The sequence below is a fragment of the Grus americana genome, chromosome Z, assembly GCF_028858705.1.
Source record: "Grus americana isolate bGruAme1 chromosome Z, bGruAme1.mat, whole genome shotgun sequence".
NCBI lineage: Eukaryota > Metazoa > Chordata > Aves > Gruiformes > Gruidae > Grus > Grus americana.
In genome coordinates, this window is record NC_072891.1 from 3009680 (window position 1) to 3026420 (window position 16741).

General features: G+C 43.9%; 1 protein-coding gene across 2 annotated transcripts in view; it reads left to right on the top strand.

The window, feature by feature from the left end:
- The window catches only part of MYO5B (myosin VB), a 148895-nt gene that overhangs the window by 125576 nt on the left and 6578 nt on the right, over positions 1-16741 (top strand). For both annotated transcript variants that reach the window (XM_054808962.1, XM_054808960.1), the window contains exons 30-36: positions 8548-8746; positions 9530-9623; positions 10580-10723; positions 11803-11954; positions 12293-12382; positions 14342-14492; positions 15613-15898. In XM_054808962.1, the coding sequence (XP_054664937.1) occupies positions 8548-8746; positions 9530-9623; positions 10580-10723; positions 11803-11954; positions 12293-12382; positions 14342-14492; positions 15613-15898 (1116 nt within the window). The remainder of the gene's footprint in view (positions 1-8547; positions 8747-9529; positions 9624-10579; positions 10724-11802; positions 11955-12292; positions 12383-14341; positions 14493-15612; positions 15899-16741) is intronic.

The following is a 16741-nucleotide window of genomic DNA, read 5'->3' on the forward strand; positions in this document are numbered from 1 at the left end:
TTCATACCTGTATGAATATGAGCAAAGGCACACCATCTTTGAATGCAATATGAAAAATTGTGAAGAGTTCCTTTATGCTTTCAGAACTGGTTGACCAAAAATCCAGTGTTGGGGTCCAGGACTCTTGTGATACTCGTTTCTCATCATGCCTGGTTGGATCAGGACCAGTGTTTGTTGGGGTTTTTTTCCAATTTGTTACCACTGAATATTTACTTTCCTGAAGTGAACTTGCTGATGAAAATCTTGCCCCTCCTGCAGTGTAGAGGTGATGAGATTGATTTAAGCGTCATCTTTTTGTCAATAAATCAATGGGGCTCAGCGTGCTTCCTACTGCAAGGTGTGTTTTTTGGTCATTTAATGAATTCTGTGGATTTTCTCTTATTGCCTTCCAACTTTCTCCTGGAGCTGTGGGTACTAGTATGGGATGCAAAATCCCATTGTCAGGCACAGAGTTAATTGCTCCCTAAACTGCATTTTTCGGTGTGCACATGTAGGAATGGTAAGTTTGTGCCCAGCTGTTGGTGAAGGAGTCGGAGTCAAAATAAGAGTTGCTGCTTCCACAGGGGATGTGTCCATCCTGTGTGTATGGGTTGTCCTTCTTCAGCCGTTCTGGTTTCCAGACTTAACAACTTCTCCAGGGAGGATGGAATCACACACAGAAATCATCAAAAATGCCACAATAATCTAATTTTCCACAAAGTAAAGATCTCTTTTCTTTGCAATTTGTACAGGTGAGCTGCAGTTTAAGAACTTCATGTGGTCAGGCCTTGGTGTTTTTTGGCCTTATGAGATTTGGGAGGGAAAATCTGCAGTCTCCAGGCTCAGTTACCTATTACCTCTCTTATCTACCTCTCATATGAAGCTTGGCTGGAGCTCAGCTCTTGCAATACAGTAGCAGTAGCTCTAGGTACTGTCACCCTGATATTCTGCGGTGATTTATCCAATGGCTTGTTAATCACCACCGGCTTCCCCATTATACGGTTCCCTGTGCATTTGTATAATGGGTTGGTTTATAAACTGTAGGCTGGAGTTGATGGCAGTAAAACAGATGAAAACAAACGCTCAGGGAGCATGGATTATTGTATTTGTCGATATAAATTAACATTCCGTCCCCCCCAGCACAAATTTGCATTCGTACTTACGTAGCTCTATACCCAAGTGTGTCAGCATGAGAAATAAAACTGCTTTCTCTTTCGAATCTTGATCAATAAATATTTTAATGGAAAGCTTTTGTGGTGGGATTGCAATTCTGAAAGGGGATTAATAAGCAAGAGCCACTTTTTCTCCCACCCGTGCTGCAGGGAGCACTCCCATTTCTCTTTATCCTGATACCTCTCGTCGACGGTTTCTAGCCGAGGTGGGTGCTCTTCCACTGGTCCAGTCTGACCAACGCGGTAAAGCCACGGTCCGCTCCTAGCTTAAAGTCATTGTGCCTTAGCTATTTAGGCTAGAGATGGAGCCTGGCTTTATTTTGGTGGGAGATAAACCTTTTATTCATTCTATGTCTATATAATCTGAGACTTTTAAATACAGCAGGAGGAAAACTGCTGCTAACCTTGCCCATGTAGCGATTCTTTTTCTCCACACTGCTCTCAGGGGAAAGCCCTTTGATGCCAGGTCAAGGGGAAGTTTGAATTGAAAGCAGCCCCTTATAAATGCAGTGAACTCAGCTTTTTTTTTTCTTTTCCTTTTTTTTTTTTTTTCCCCTCACTGACTTTCAACTGCTAAAGGGAAAAGCATCGAGTTAGTTTCCAGCTAATTTTCTGCTTCAATAACTGAATGTAAAGCTAAGTAGGCTTTTTGTTCTCTGTTTCAGTTCTTGGGATATTTCTTTCAAGCCTGTTTGATCTTGGTGGAAATGTAGAGCCAACAAAAGACCAGGTGATGATGTTAGAGATAACAACCTGGCAGCTCGATGCAGATCAGGTTTAGTCTTTGAAATTAACTTGTGTGATAACTTCCAAGTGATTTCTATAAAGTATGTGGCTTTTTTTTTTTTTTTTCTGCTCAGTAAGTCCCACTGGCAGCCCCAGTGCAAAGTGAAGGGCTGATCCTCACATGGAGGATGCCTTTGCAGCTGGAAGATGCCATTGCGTGGAAAGGGTTCATATCTCTGCTCACCACTCTCCAATATGTCTCTTCTTATCACTGCTTCCCATTCTGTTTTATTTCTAATCTGTGATGTGCATTAGTTTTCCATTTAATTAAAAAAAAAAAAAGGCATATCTGTGTTTGAAAATGAAATGCCCCTTCTTTATTAAGAGATGATAATTATCTGAAGATGCTAAAATTAACATCTCTGGGGTTTGGCATACGTGCACCTCCTTTAAGCTGCTTGGAGGAGAGGAGGGGGGCGTTCGGGCAGGAATTTCTCTCCCTTTCATGAAGGCATTTTGCCAAATGCAGGTTGCCAGCCGCTCCCCCAGACCCGTACCTCCAAGGTAAGGAGAAAGGAGAAATGAGGCTGTGAATCATGTCCTTTCAACTCCTTCCAGCTTTATCAGAGAGAAGGATTTACCCAGCATTTTAGGAAATTATTTTGTCAGATACTAATTAATCTAATTAGCTAGAAAGGACCCCTACTGACTTTTAATGTCTTGGTCAATATGAACTTCTGGGAGAAGGGGATCTCAATGATTTCTGGCTCGGTGCCGTGTTGATGGGCAAGGACTGAATGCTTATTTCCCAGGGCAGTTTTATCTCAGTATAATGGCACCCCCTTGAGCTGCTTTCCTCCTTTACCACAATGTATAGGACTAAAAAAGGAAGGCAGGCTATTTTTCAAAGGTTATAAAGGAGAATGCATCTCTTAAAAACGCTGCTTGTCCTGTGAGATTTCTCAGGTTACTGATATGTAATAAATAGTGAGGATCCTTCCTGTTTGTGGATTTGTTTGTGTTTTTCTTTTCTTCTTTTTGGTTTTCAGTGCCTGAATACATGTTCTGCTAAGATTATCTGAACCAAAAAAATACCTTACTAACAAATCGACCCAAATCAGACCAAGCAAGCTCCCTCTATCTGTCAGCCCACAGACCCTTTTGGAAGCCTGCTATGTATGGGTAAAAATAAGGTTTTAATCTGAATTCTACATACGGCTTTAACAGATTAATTTTCCAAATATTAATGGTTCAAATGGTTGCTACTTTTGAGAAATGCCATGCTCATACACCAGGATGTACAAGCTGTCTGCAGCGGTGAGACACCTCTTGAGTCCTTTCATGGTAGTGCTGCACCACCACAATTCTCACTGCTTTCCTCATGTGAAACTTTGCTATAAAAGGTTTGTGTTTTGTGCTTTTCCACTTAAATATGCAGAGCTTTCCTTGCCAGGGAATGGCATGTGCTGCGTTTCTTTTCACAATAGGAGATATATATTAGCTTGGTTCTTTTTTTTTGTCTGAAAGTTTAATGGTTCATTAAGTGATTTTTTTGTTTTGTTTTGTTTATTTTTTATTATGATTTCCCAAAAGAAAAACTGTTTTAAAATTCACATTGAAGCCAAGTAAAATCTCCCTGTAGCAAATGTTTCTGGTCAGGTTGACCAGCTCCCATCATTCATTTGTAATGCGTTCAACACCTCATTAAAGAAGATAAATCAGTTTCCTGCCTTTTATAACTTAAAAAAACCCCCACCTGTTAAAAGGAGACTTTTAGTATTAAAGTGAGATGAGACTTTTCTTGGCATTTTTCTGCCTGGATGGCTATGGAGGAGATTGGATCCCATATAGATATGAGTAAACAAACACCCAAAGGGTGTTTGGACCGAAGGGTGCTCCAAGGAAAGGCTGTTGTGTTTGACTTGATGCTTGAGGAGACCCTCGACTGAAGTAGAAGAAAGAGAATTTATTTTAGACTAGTAGAAGTTGCTGCAGATGGAAGGAAATGGAGAAACTTGTCTTAAAAATGTCTTATTAGTGAGATGTGCCAGGAGGTCTGGAAGAAGAGTGAGCTGTTCAAGCTGTCAGTATGCAATGAACACTGGGGTCAGGTTAAGTTTGCAGTGTGGGTGGGAAGTACGTGGGGGCTATTCCAGCTGAAAAATATTTAATTTTTTTGCGGGGGGGAAGGAAGGAAGCCTGTTGGGAGCTGCTAAGGATCATTCTGCTTTTCATTTTACCGCATCTGTGTTCGGACACCTCCTCCTTACCCCTCGTGCTGCCTTCTCTCTTTTATCCCTCTAGGTCCTTGTTTCTCTTCCCTGTTTTTTAAGCATAAGATTTTAATGTGGAGTTGAGCTAGCTGCTGTGGTGTGGGCCTGCCATCTTTTCCATGCAATCAAATAGGAAACAGTTTAAGCCATACAGAAATGAAAACTCAGGCTCTGACTCTGAGGAGTTGGGCTTTTTTGTAAAAAAAGTAACGTCTCGGGAACGATGATAACCTGCCAGGAGGTTGGGCTGGGTGATCTCCGATGGTCCCTTCTGACCTGAATGATTTTGGGTTCCTGGGTCGGCTGCGGTGGGTCGGGGAGGAAGGGGCTGCACGACGACATGTTTCACAGCTGGGAGGGAGGAGAAGCTCCTCTGGCCAGGGGTGTCATACGGGGCACAACCAGGGCATGGTTCTCATTTACCGCAGTGGGAAAGGAAATACAATGTAATGAAAGTGTGCTTTTAAAAAAAAATTATTAAATTAATAAGGGTTCTTCACCTTTCCCCCTCCTATTGCAATTGACCTTTTGTCTTTCTCTGTCCTCTTGTTTCCTTTTTCTGTCCTTATTTCTAGCAAGACTGAGGACTGGGGGTATCTCAATGAAGACGGAGAGCTCGGCTTGGCTTATCAAGGTTTAAAGCAAGTTGCCAGGTCAAACACTGTCTTTTTTCCCCCCACTGTTTCCTCTCCCCCTTTCACTTGCTCTTTTCCCCTCTCCCTCTCCCTCTCCCTCTCCCTTTCCCTTTCCCTTTCCCTTTCCCTTTCCCTTTCCCTTTCCCTTTCCCTTTCCCTTTTTCCCTTTCCCTTTTTCCCTTTTCCCCTTTTCCCCTTTCCCTTTTCCCCTTTCCCTTTTCCCCTTTCCCTTTTCCCCTTTCCCTTTTCCCCTTTCCCTTTTCCCCTTTCCCTTTTCCCCTTTCCCTTTTCCCCTTTCCCTTTTTCCCTTTCCTTTCCTTTTCCCTTCCTTTCCCCTTCCTTCTCTCTTCCTCTTTCTCTCCCTCTTCCTCTTCCTCTCTCTCTTCCTCTTTCACTTTCTCTTTCTCTCTTCCTCTGCTGTTCTGTTGTCCTCTCTGGGAGCAGCCGGAGGACGGATATCTGAACTCGAGGAATCAAAATCCTCCTCTAATTTTCAGAGGAGTCGTTGTGATGCTAATTGGGCATTGCTGATTGTGGCTGTTGTCACTAATGCCTGAGCTGTGATTCAGTAAGAATGATGTTACATTAATGAGAAATTGTGTAATAAAAGTGTTGGGAAGCTGTAATCTCCAGCAAGTGCCAAGAAAACCCTATTTTAGATGTTTTTTCCCAAATTGCGCTAAGATATAGCACCTCCCTAAAGTGTTTACTTGGCACGTCAGAAGAGGGGTCTCTGTCCTTGTGTTGCGACGCTGTCTGCTTTGCATTCTTCTGGGGATTGTGCGCTCCCATCCATGTATTGCCTGTAGGTGTATAGGGAGGAAGGTGTGTGGTGGACACGTGGTGCTGTCCTTCCACAGCTCTCCCCGTGTCCTGGTCTGGTGGGCAAATATCCCAGCAGGACATGCCGGGGCAATACCTGTGACCTCTGTATCTCCTGGGGATGCTGTTGATCCTGTATTGATCTCTCATCTCCAAGCTAATGAACATTTAGGAAGACCAAAGGAGATTAAAGCAAGGCTGAAGGACTCCTGGATTCTTCTTCTGATTCAGCTTGGTGCTTGGAAGAGCTGATAACTAAATTGGAGAGAGTCCAGAGGAGGCCATGAAGCTGATCAGAGGGCTGGAGCACCTCTGCTATGGAGACAGGCTGAGAGAGTTGGGGTTGTTCAGCCTGGAGAAGAGAAGGCTGCGGGGAGACCTTAGAGGCCCTTCCAGTCCCTGCAGGGGCTCCAGGAAAGCTGGAGAGGGGCTGGTGCCAAGGGCAGGGAGTGACAGGCCAAGGGGAATGGCCTGAAGCTGCAGGAGGGGAGATGGAGATGGGATGTGAGGCAGAAATCCTTCCCTGTGAGGGTGCTGAGGCCCTGGCACAGGTTGCCCAGAGAAGCTGTGGCTGCCCCTGGCTCCCTGGCAGTGGTCAAGGCCAGGTTGGATGGGGCTTTGGGCAAGCTGGGCTAGTGGAGGGGGTCCCTGCCCATGGCAGGGGGTGGGACTGGATGGGCTTTGAGGTCCCTTCCAACTCAAACCATTCTATGATTCTATGAAATGTTAATCAGTCTGTGCTCTCCTGCAGGGTGGTTATGAGACTCCAATATATATGATTTTTAGAAAAGACATGAAATGAGATGATTAAGGACACTATAGAGATGAAAAGTTAAAACAATCTTTTGTATGAAGTAATCTACAACAGTCACATCTAGAGGTATTGGAGTAAAATCAGACAATAACAGGAAAAATACCAGTGATGATTCATTTGTTTTTCAAAGCAATGTAGGAATCCAAGTTCATAAAGGAGTGTGTTTTTCTGAGAGTGGCTCATGGTTAATCCAAACCCACATGAAGAAATAAAATGAAAATTCAGTACTTAATACTTATTTCATGGTGAGCCTGTATTTTCCAAGCCCATTAAGACTATAACTCCTGACAGCGCGATTATGAGGCTGAGTGCATTATTGCCCATGTTTCTATAGTTGGCAAACATGCTTTTCTGGCTTTTGCTGGAAAATGGGAGTGGAGATTGGGTTGTTTAGGTCTTCTAAAAACAACAACAACCAAAAAACCAAACTGGAGAATAATTAATACTTTTCATCCAGAAATCTTCGATAGAAAGCATGCATTGTTTTATACTATCCTTAAAAAACCCCAAAATAAACCAAAACAACAAAAATCTCACCCCCATGCTTAACTGTTCCTGCAGAGAAACAGTCCACAGGCATGAATCTCCATGAATTTCCCAATGGCCCCAAAAGACTTGTAGTTTTTTCCCCACTGGCACAGCCCCGTGTCCGTGCATGTGCTGGGTAAATGCTAAGCTATCAACACCAGAGTCTTCCTCGTCTTTGAGGATTGCCATTTGCATCCGATGCCAGAGGAGATGAAGCTGTGTGGCTGTCCGTAGCTCTGCCCAGGAGACCACATCCATGAGCTACAGCAAGGACATGGGCTTGGTCATCCCCCTGGGTCATTCCTCCTCTTTGCCATCATCGTGCTGTGTAATTTGGGATTAAAACTTGGCAGTTTCTGGCTTGATGCCACTTTCTCAGACTCCTTGTCCCTTCTGGAGTCGCTTATTTCGGTCATCTTGAGATAGCTGAGATTTCCGTTTAGCAGAGGGTAGGGGATACCCTTAAAAAATCAATTATCATGTCACTTGACAGGTTTTTCAGCACCCCCATCGGCACAGGTGTGTACAGGAGGGCAGGTAACATCTCAGTGATGAATCATTTTTCCACTAGATTAACGAAGGCATTCTGATTCAGCAAGTGGCTGGATAATGCACAGACTAAATGTTCTACTAACCCTTTAGCTCAGCTTTCCCCCCCCCGGCGCTGTCCTTGCGCACAGGCTCAGGGCTGGAAGGAGAGCTGGCGTAGGGGAGAGGACGTAGAAGAGGGTGGCAGGACAAACTGTTGGAAAAAAAAGCGGGGTACCCCCTAAGGGCTGTTTTTGGTGACTTCTGTCAGCTGTGTATCATGGTGTTAGTATTTGCATCATGGAGTACAAGCGAACACGTCTTTCCCCGCCCCCGCTGAAGAGTCCTGGTGAAGTCAGCAGCAATGATGAAAGCAGGAACTGATCAAGATGACAGAAATTGCCCGTGCATAGTTTTCTGCAGGTAGTTTATGAATGAAAACTGAGATATAAATGAATATACTTCTTTTTAAGCAAAGATAAATAGCAGCTCTACAAACAACTAAAAGGAATTAAGAGTTTCAGCTTCTGCCTTTTCTGAAACTCCCAGCAGCAGCAAAGAAAGCCTGTGGCAGTCCAGCTGAACGGAGCCATTTGCAAGACATACAGTGTGGCTTTCAAGAGTAAGAACTGATGTTTGAAAGCATGCGAGCACAAGAACAAATGCCCTTCATGCTGAGCTTTTGGAAAAAAACCTGCAAGTGTTGATCTGCACTGCTTTCTTGCCATGCATTTGATTTTTGCTAGTGGGAAGAGTAAAGGAACCCAGATTTGTGATACAGTTGCAGGAAAAAAGGGAGCTCTTGAATTTCCCCCCCACTTCCCTTTTATTTAAAAAAAACCCCACAACCCAACCTTTTGATCTCATGTCTCTATATTTAATCTACAGTATAGCAAATGACAGACTAATGTGGCAGTAATAGCTGTAGCACCCCTTCGTGTGTGTCAGTTTTATAGGAAGGTTGTCTGGGGAACATCTCCCAAGTTGGCTGACTTTGAAGGATCTAAACTCAGTGGTTACTGCCGCGATGCCGAAATCACAGGTTGATCGGTGTGGGTTTTTTTTCTCAGGCTACTGGAAGCACAGCTCCAGGATCAGAGAAGAGAGCACGAGGAGGAGGTAGAAGCTCTGAAAAACCAGGTGGATGCAATGAAAGAAGAGATGGAGAGACAGCAACAGGCTTTCCTGCAGACCTTGCAGCTGTCTCCAGAGGTCCAGGTGGAGTTTGGACTTCAGCAAGAAATTACACGCCTCACCAATGAAAATCTGGTAAGAGGCTGTACTGAAAACACAGCCTAAGGGAGAGGGGAAGAACAACCAAGTTGAGAGAAAGGAGACAGGAAATATGAAGGGGACAGGAAGGTGCTGGGATCTCTTCCACCTCTTCTAAACTCTCTGCAGGATCCTTCAGCATCTCCCACTGGTGCATTTGGAAGTGTTGGTACTTGGCCTTGAGCTGTTCTTCAGTGGCTATGATTCTTGTGATTCCTTAAGTACTTTCTTTTTTACTTTTTATCTTTTTGAAGCTTGTCTACTTTGCGGCACTGCCTACCAAATGAGATCACTGGGGACCCCTATACTCTATAATTATGCGCAAAGATAACACAATCCTTTCTTTTTACCTGCATTTATTGGGAGTGGTGCGGGCAAGCTGCCACTCTGAAAAGCTGGTCTGGCTAATCATAAATTTTCCCCTTCTTACCTCCTGTATCTGTGTTGCAAGGTCTGAAGTGAACACTGGCCCCTCCTAAGTTCAGGTGAGGGGCTGGTTGCCTTTCTCAACATATCTAGTATCTAAATAGTGTTGGAACTGTTTAAATATGATTAACAGCCAGGATTAAGAATGCTGTGGGTGGCGTGGGGTGAGTATCGCCTGCTGTAGGCCAGTTCTGGAGAAAGCAGGCACGGTCTTTGGGTGTACACAAGGGTCTCCCTGAGCAATCCAGAAATAACACGGCTCTTCTTCTACCAAGATGCTCACACCATGCATTAGCGGTGCATAGACCAGGCTGTGTGCTCCTGCAGTTTAACACAATGCATCTTGTTTTTCAGGATCTTAAAGAATTGCTGGAGAAGTTGGAAAAGAATGAAAAGAAGCTGAAGAAGCAGCTGAAGATTTACATGAAGAGGGTCCAAGATTTTGAAGGTGACTTGGCTGTTGGTAGACATGGGGGTGGGGGAACAGCACTCTGTTTTTACTTCTCTGGCCAGCCTTGGAGAGCTGCAGGTTTTTCTCTTTTTCTTTCTGTTAAAGTAAGACTTTACTCATTCTGGCACACTGAACTGGCACTGAGCTCCTCGTTGGCATGACAGCAAGGAACCGAAAGTCCACGAGGCTCCTGGGTCATGCTTAGGCTGCCTTGGAGCACTTACAGCTGCGCTGATGTAGCTTTAGCTTGTTAACATCATTGAATGTGGTAAACTTGGAAGAGGGTCCACGAGGTGAGGATGGAGGCTTGAGGGCTTGTTGGATCTGATGCTTGGTGTACCAGGGTTTGGAGGGTACTTAAGGAACCTTTTTGCTTTCCTTGCTGTCAGTGCTGCGACCCAAGCAGTGATATAGAGAGACCAGTGGGTAGCAGGTGACTGCTCTGTTCTGGCAATTTTGCGGAGGCGGGAGGGGGATTAAAACAATTTAGGATTAAAATATATATGTATATTCTGCTTGATCAGAAAACACCTCAAATGTGACATCTGTGTTGTACAGAAGCAGCTTCCTGTTCACTGGAGGTGTCGCAATTAATCACGTAACTTTGTTCTCACGAGGCGTTAAGTGAGACTAAGCGGAACGACTGGAGGGTTTCCACGGCTAGCACAGGCGGTCTCTGTCAGTGTCACCTGCGTGCAGCAGGCTGCTGTTTACTGCAGTGCTTGCATGATGGTCTCTCCTGTTTTATTAAACTTTTATGGGAGCACAATGCTCAATGGTGTGCCACCGTGGTTCTTCAGCTTTACAGCCAGCCAAAAGATGTGATGCTTAGGGTTTTTTGGTTTTTTTTTTCGATGCCTGGCTATTTTTTTTCCCCTCTGTGAAAACGCTACAACAAAAAGCTTCCTGTAGGGTTACTACCTCCTAGCCTGTGTTTTCATGCTCTTTTCAAGCATCCCAAACTACAGTGCCGGCTGAGAGGACGTGGCAGAAGCGTACCATGCAAGTTGCTGTCCAGAGGAAGGAGAAAGATTTTCAGGGCATGTTGGAATATTATAAAGAAGATGAGCCACTCCTCATCCGAAACCTCATTACAGGTGAGGAACTTGCTCTGCTCCTGTGCCTGGCTCCTTCTTCTCTTGCCTGGGAGATTTCAAGAGAGGCAAATAGATCTTCTCAAATTAATCCCTCCTGGGGCTGTATGTTTATGGTGGCAGCAGTTTTGGTAGGTAAAGCAGCACAGTGCTAAGCAGATGGACCATCATGGATATAACTCTTAGGGATAGTAAAGAATGGAAAATACAAAAAGGTGGCTGCAGTTTTTAGAGCAAGCAGTAATTTGCTGAGCTTGATATGATGTGATAATAGATGGGGAGAGGATAGCAAGGGAGAGACCCCAGGGATTTTGCACAGCAATGGAACAAAGGTAGTAGATTTATGAGATAATAACAGGTAAGAGATAATAAACTTATGAGCTCTTTTATGCTGGAAGATCCGATCAGAATTACTGCCAGCATCGCCTTATTCAACGCTGTTAGAGAAGTCACGCTTCCCTGGCTAAGAGCTGGTATTTACCATTGCTCTCTAACCCCAGCAGACTCTAGTGAGGATCTAAAAAGAGCAGCGCTAGCCCATTGCTGTGGTCTTTGAAGTTCCCTTAATCAGGCGGGCTCTTCATTTAGAAGCTGCAAGTTCCCACAGCTGCCATTAGGATTCTGTATCCTGAGGGAAAGCGTGATTTACTAAGTTATGAATTCAGAGGGGGTGTTTATAGCCTGTGGGAGGTATTCCTGAAAGCTTCAGGGAGTTTTTCAAAGGCTGTGTGCTGCTTGGGTAGACTTTTACGTGTTAAAGATCTAGTGCTACCTGTGCATCCGTAAGGTGTGATGGGATCACGTCGCAAACTTCAGTGCAGACTGTGCTACCCTCCTGAGCCTTGGTTGCTGTGGCTCTTCTGCTTTGGTCCATCTGTCCTGCAGTCAGACCTCTGGCTCTGTGTCCACACTACAGAGAGGGATGGAAGTTGCTGAGCTGAAATCTCATCTTCCCCAGGGCTGGGGGGGAGAGGGGTTTGTCTGGGTACATCTCCAGCTCTGGTGTTCACTGCTTCACCTGCCACTTGGTGAATTTTAAGAGGATTTTTTTTAAAAAAACAAATCAACACTAAACCTTGTAGATCTCAAGCCTCAGGCAGTGTCTGCTACTGTTCCCTGCCTGCCTGCCTACATCCTCTACATGTGCATCAGGCACGCGGATTACGTCAACGATGACCAGAAAGTGCACTCCTTGCTCACCTCCACCATCAATGGCATTAAGAAAGTGCTGAAGGTAGGTGTCTGTTTTCTCTTGTCTTGGGGTTGAGATGCTGTGAGATGATAATAACAGTGTCAAAGCGTGTGATATTCAGCTCTTGTAGCGATTTTCAAACCCAATTGCTCTTATAGCTTCCCTTTTTAGAAGAACAAGGAGAATTATGATCTTAGCAATAAAATAGTTTGCATTTACAGATTAAAAATATTTGCGGGGACCAAATGTCTAATACTGCCCATCTGCAGAGAGAGAGTGTCCTGATTCTAGGCGGGGAAACTCAAAACCACTTTGTCTTGCTATGCCAGCATCCCCCACTGAATGGGGAAGTCTCACATGTTTTAATTCTGCTCTTCCAGAAACACAACGATGATTTTCAGATGACGTCATTTTGGCTGGCGAACACGTGTCGCTTCCTGCACTGTTTAAAGCAGTACAGCGGAGATGCGGTAAGAAACTCGTTGCTGATCTTGAGTATTCTGGCATTCCTCCAGGAAAGGGTCTTCGGGTCTCGTAGGTCTGGTGGCTTCACTCTGGCTACGACGTGAGGTCATCTCTGACTTTCCTCCTTTGTTTATTTGGATACAACACGAGGCAGCTCCTAACAGAGGTTCACGGAGCATCACAACAAAAGAAGACATTTGAGACCTGAAACCAGGACCCTTTAAACATAACGTGTGACATTATGTGACTGATACCCAGAATATTTTGAATTTTATAACCAACCGTGCACTTTGATTTGTCTGAACAGGGGATTTTCTTCTGGTAGGCTGTTTGGAAGGCTGTTCCCCTGGTTTTAGTAGGTCCCGCAGCTTTTCATTTACCAAGATTTTTACACAAGGGAAAGCGACTCCAAATCTTGCAATTTTATGCTGAATGTTTCTACTGATTTGTTTTTTCCCTGTTCTGTTCAACTAGTTCAAAATAACCACGCTTTGAGAGACCAAAAATGCATAATCACAATGTAAGATTTCAGAAGGAAATCCTCTCATTTCTTGCCACCTCAGTAATATTTCATAAGTTGAAATAAGTTTTATTATAGCTGATCCCTTCTGACAAAATCAGATGGTCACAGTCCTCTTAGTGCATTACATGCTGCCATTCTTACAGCCATATGTTCTGGGTATTAAAATTTTCAGCAGAGCCAAATTATGTTGTTTCTCATTTAGTCTTGATTTGTGTAAGATATATTGAGCAATCAAGCTTTAAGAATAAATAAAACAGTTTTCGTGGATTCAAATTAACTATTTGGATCATTCACAAGATGACCACTGGTGTGTACAACTTCAGGGCTGGAATTCCAAGGTTTAAATTAAAAAGAAAAATAATTTAGGTAATACTAAATTTATGTTCCTGTTTGACCTCTTCTGCCTGGATAAGAACATTACATTTTAAAGAAAATCCTCCCCAGAAAACCAGCAGGGTTAAAAAAACCATCCCAAACTTAAATTTCGCATTCTTTGCCATGAACCAGCTATTTGCAAATTCAGTTGATAATTTGGTGCAAAAAACAGAGGGGAAAATAATTCTAGGCAGTTTCCAGAATACTGTTATCCTTAGTGAAATCCAACCGATTTTTAAGAAAACATGTTTAAAAGAAAAACCCAATCTAAATGCAATATTACAGTGCAAAGAGCACAATGCTTTTTCATTAGTCAGGAAAAACGAGAAATTCTGAAGTCATCTCAAATTGCACATGTTGTATTTTTGCATTTTGCCAGTCAGCAAACAACAAAAAAAGTTGACAACAAATTGATAAGACCATATGAACAGGCAATTAAAGCGTCTCTGTTAATTACAAAATTAAGTTAGATCACATTTGCTTCTGCCAGCAAAACTGGCATTAATGTCTGAGCCCAGGACTCAGGGCTACAGCATCCATTTGCAGGATCAGAGACTTGCTTCTGCAGCAAAAGGCAGGGAACTGGAGATATTTTTGAGCTTCAGATTGGTTTAAAATGTTGTCAGAGCATGTGGTTATCATATTTTTTCCCCCCATTTTCTAATATCTTAATCTCAAAATATTTGGTTTCCCATAAATAATTGCAACTCACAGGGATAAACAAATGGCTAAAACATGTTTCTCGGACTGAAGTGTCATTTTCTAGTTTCTGTATATTGCAGTGATACAAATGTTGCTCCTTGCTAGACCTAAAATGAAAAACTTACCGCTTAATGACGCTTTTCTTCAGAAAGCAGCCCTCTAGTAATAATTTGTGAACAAATAGCTGAGTAAATCAAAGGTGATTAATGAGTTTTGATCATTTCTATAATGGAGTAAAAATGCACTTTTGTAACACATCTGGATGTATTGTACTCTAAAGGTGGGGTTTTTTAATACAGTGATTTTACTGGACTATAAATAGGTGGAATAATGAAACCAGGTGTTTTAATCTCCTCCTGTCCAGGGTTTCATGACGCAAAACACGCCTAAGCAGAACGAGCACTGTCTGAAGAACTTTGACCTGACCGAGTACCGCCAAGTGCTGAGCCACCTCTCCATCCAGATCTACCAGCAGCTCATTAAGATAGCAGAAGGCATACTCCAACCCATGATTGGTAAGTTCATAGCACATTAGCTTTTAGGAGGGTATCTTTTTTCTTTTTTTTACTGTAATTATGTACTCTGAGGTTTTTTCCCAGACCTTTGTACGGTGCTGGCGTGACTTCTCCCCAAAGGAAAAGCCTGAAGTTGGTAGAGAGGCATATGTCACCAAAAAAAAAAAAAAAGTCTTGGTTTGGAGCAGGTCCTTGTTTTAGCAGTGACCTGGAGTTAGAGAGGCAGACCTGGCTGAGTTTTTGTTTCCCCCCATGACAGAAACTAATAAGGATGAGGTGTTTTCCCTCCGTGATAGAAGATGCCTCCCTCCTGCTCATGAGTCTGTAGGAACACTGTTCCCCTCCAGACCAGGTTAAGAATTTATGGGTGAAAATGTGCGTTACGAGGGAGGAGACAGTTGGGAAGGGAAAAAGAGACTAATGAAGACCTTATTTTGCAAGGGTGAGTCTGTATGAGAAGAGTTACCTCCTCAGCTAAATCTGTCATCTTTGCTAAGCTAATTGAGGGGCTGTTCTCAGTGCTTTATATTTTTTAGCTGCTGATGTTTTCCTTGAGCTCCCAGCCTGGACTCCTCTGTATCTAGGACTCTTTCCCTTCACCCTCCAAATGTCATTGCACAAATTATGGCTGTATCTGATGGTATCGCCTCCTACCATCGCTGCGTGTACCTCCTGCTCCTTGCAGAAAGTTGTCCTGTTCCTCTATCAGTTAGTCAGGCTGTAAGAGTTTTATTACTTTTAATCTATCTTCATTCCTCCCAATCCTTTGAGCCAATTAATCACTTTAACTGCAGAATGTAAGGCTCTGTGGTGGGTAGAGGGAGAATTGATTACAGCTCAAAGGGGAGGTGTTCCCAGTTTCTGCAACATGATAAGTGATTTCTGCGTAGTAACGCCAAGGAAAAAAGAAGTGTGATCTTACAGATATTTTGTGTGCTTCAACTATTTCATGTTATCACAGTAAACTAGCAATTCATGGATCTGTCCTGCTTTCAGACCTCCCAGCATCCATCGTGTTTTATATCACTGAGAGTGCTGCATGATTATGACTGCCCACGGAGGGGTCAGTTCTTGCCTCCAGTGACTTTTCTAGCTCATTTTTCCCCCTTTTTTTTTTCAGTGTCTGCGGTGTTGGAAAATGAGAGTATCCAAGGACTTTCCGGTGTCAAACCGATGGGCTACAGGAATCGTTCCTCCAGCATGGCAGATGGTGACAGCTCCTACAGCTTAGACGCACTCATTCGCCAGCTGAACACCTTCCACAGCATCATGTGTGACCAGGGCCTGGACCCAGAGATCGTGCAGCAGGTCTTCAAGCAGCTCTTCTACATGATCAACGCGGTTGCCCTCAACAACCTCCTGCTGAGGAAGGACGTCTGCTCGTGGAGCACGGGCATGCAGCTGAGGTGGGACAGGGGCTTGGGGCAGGGATGTGCCTGCTTGAATAAGTTTTGTTAATTTTATAAGGCGGTGGAAAATAGGAAAATAAAATGCAATGGTGTAAGTAAGGGGAGAAACTGTTTGGATTCAGCTGGAGACCGATGCAGTGCAGTTAAAGCTAAGCCCCGTTGAGTAATGCCCGTGCAATGCAGTTTTCTGTGCTGCTTGTGAATTAAATGCATGTTACAGTAATTATCTCTGGGGTGGGCTTTCCCCACCCTTGCCTCACCCAGCCTGAGTGGGAAGGCTGCACAGCCCAAAGACTGCACCAGGTGATGTAGGATGGATTGCCCATTGGGATGGAGAAGTTTCTGTGGTTCCCTCCCGCTGCCGTGTCTGCTAGTTTTAATGTTTCAAGTGTTGTAACTCCGACTCTGCGGGTGGATCTTAAAGCCGAACCCCTGTTGCTGTGTGAAATGCCTCTGGCCTCTCGTGAGCTACGGGCAAGCGGCAGCATGGACATCTGCTGGGCTGGGATCAGGGGCCTGCGCGCCCCATCACTGTCTTAGTGTGATGCTATAATCAGGATTGAAATTTGAAAGGACAGCTAGTGCAAACCTGCCAGAAAGGGGTCATGAATATTTATCAGCCCTGGCATAAATCTGTCAACTTACTTCTCGGTGTAAATGATTTAAACCTTTGTTTTGCTACCCTCTCCCCTTCCCAGAGTGGATCCTTTGCATGTTCCCCTTGAGCCTGGGAGTGGGCACAGGCAAAGGCATTTTTTGTGTAGATATTTTCAAAGGTACAATTTTGTTGGCATTTAAAAGCTTAATTTTAATGGACTTTTGAAACTTGAACCAATGTGA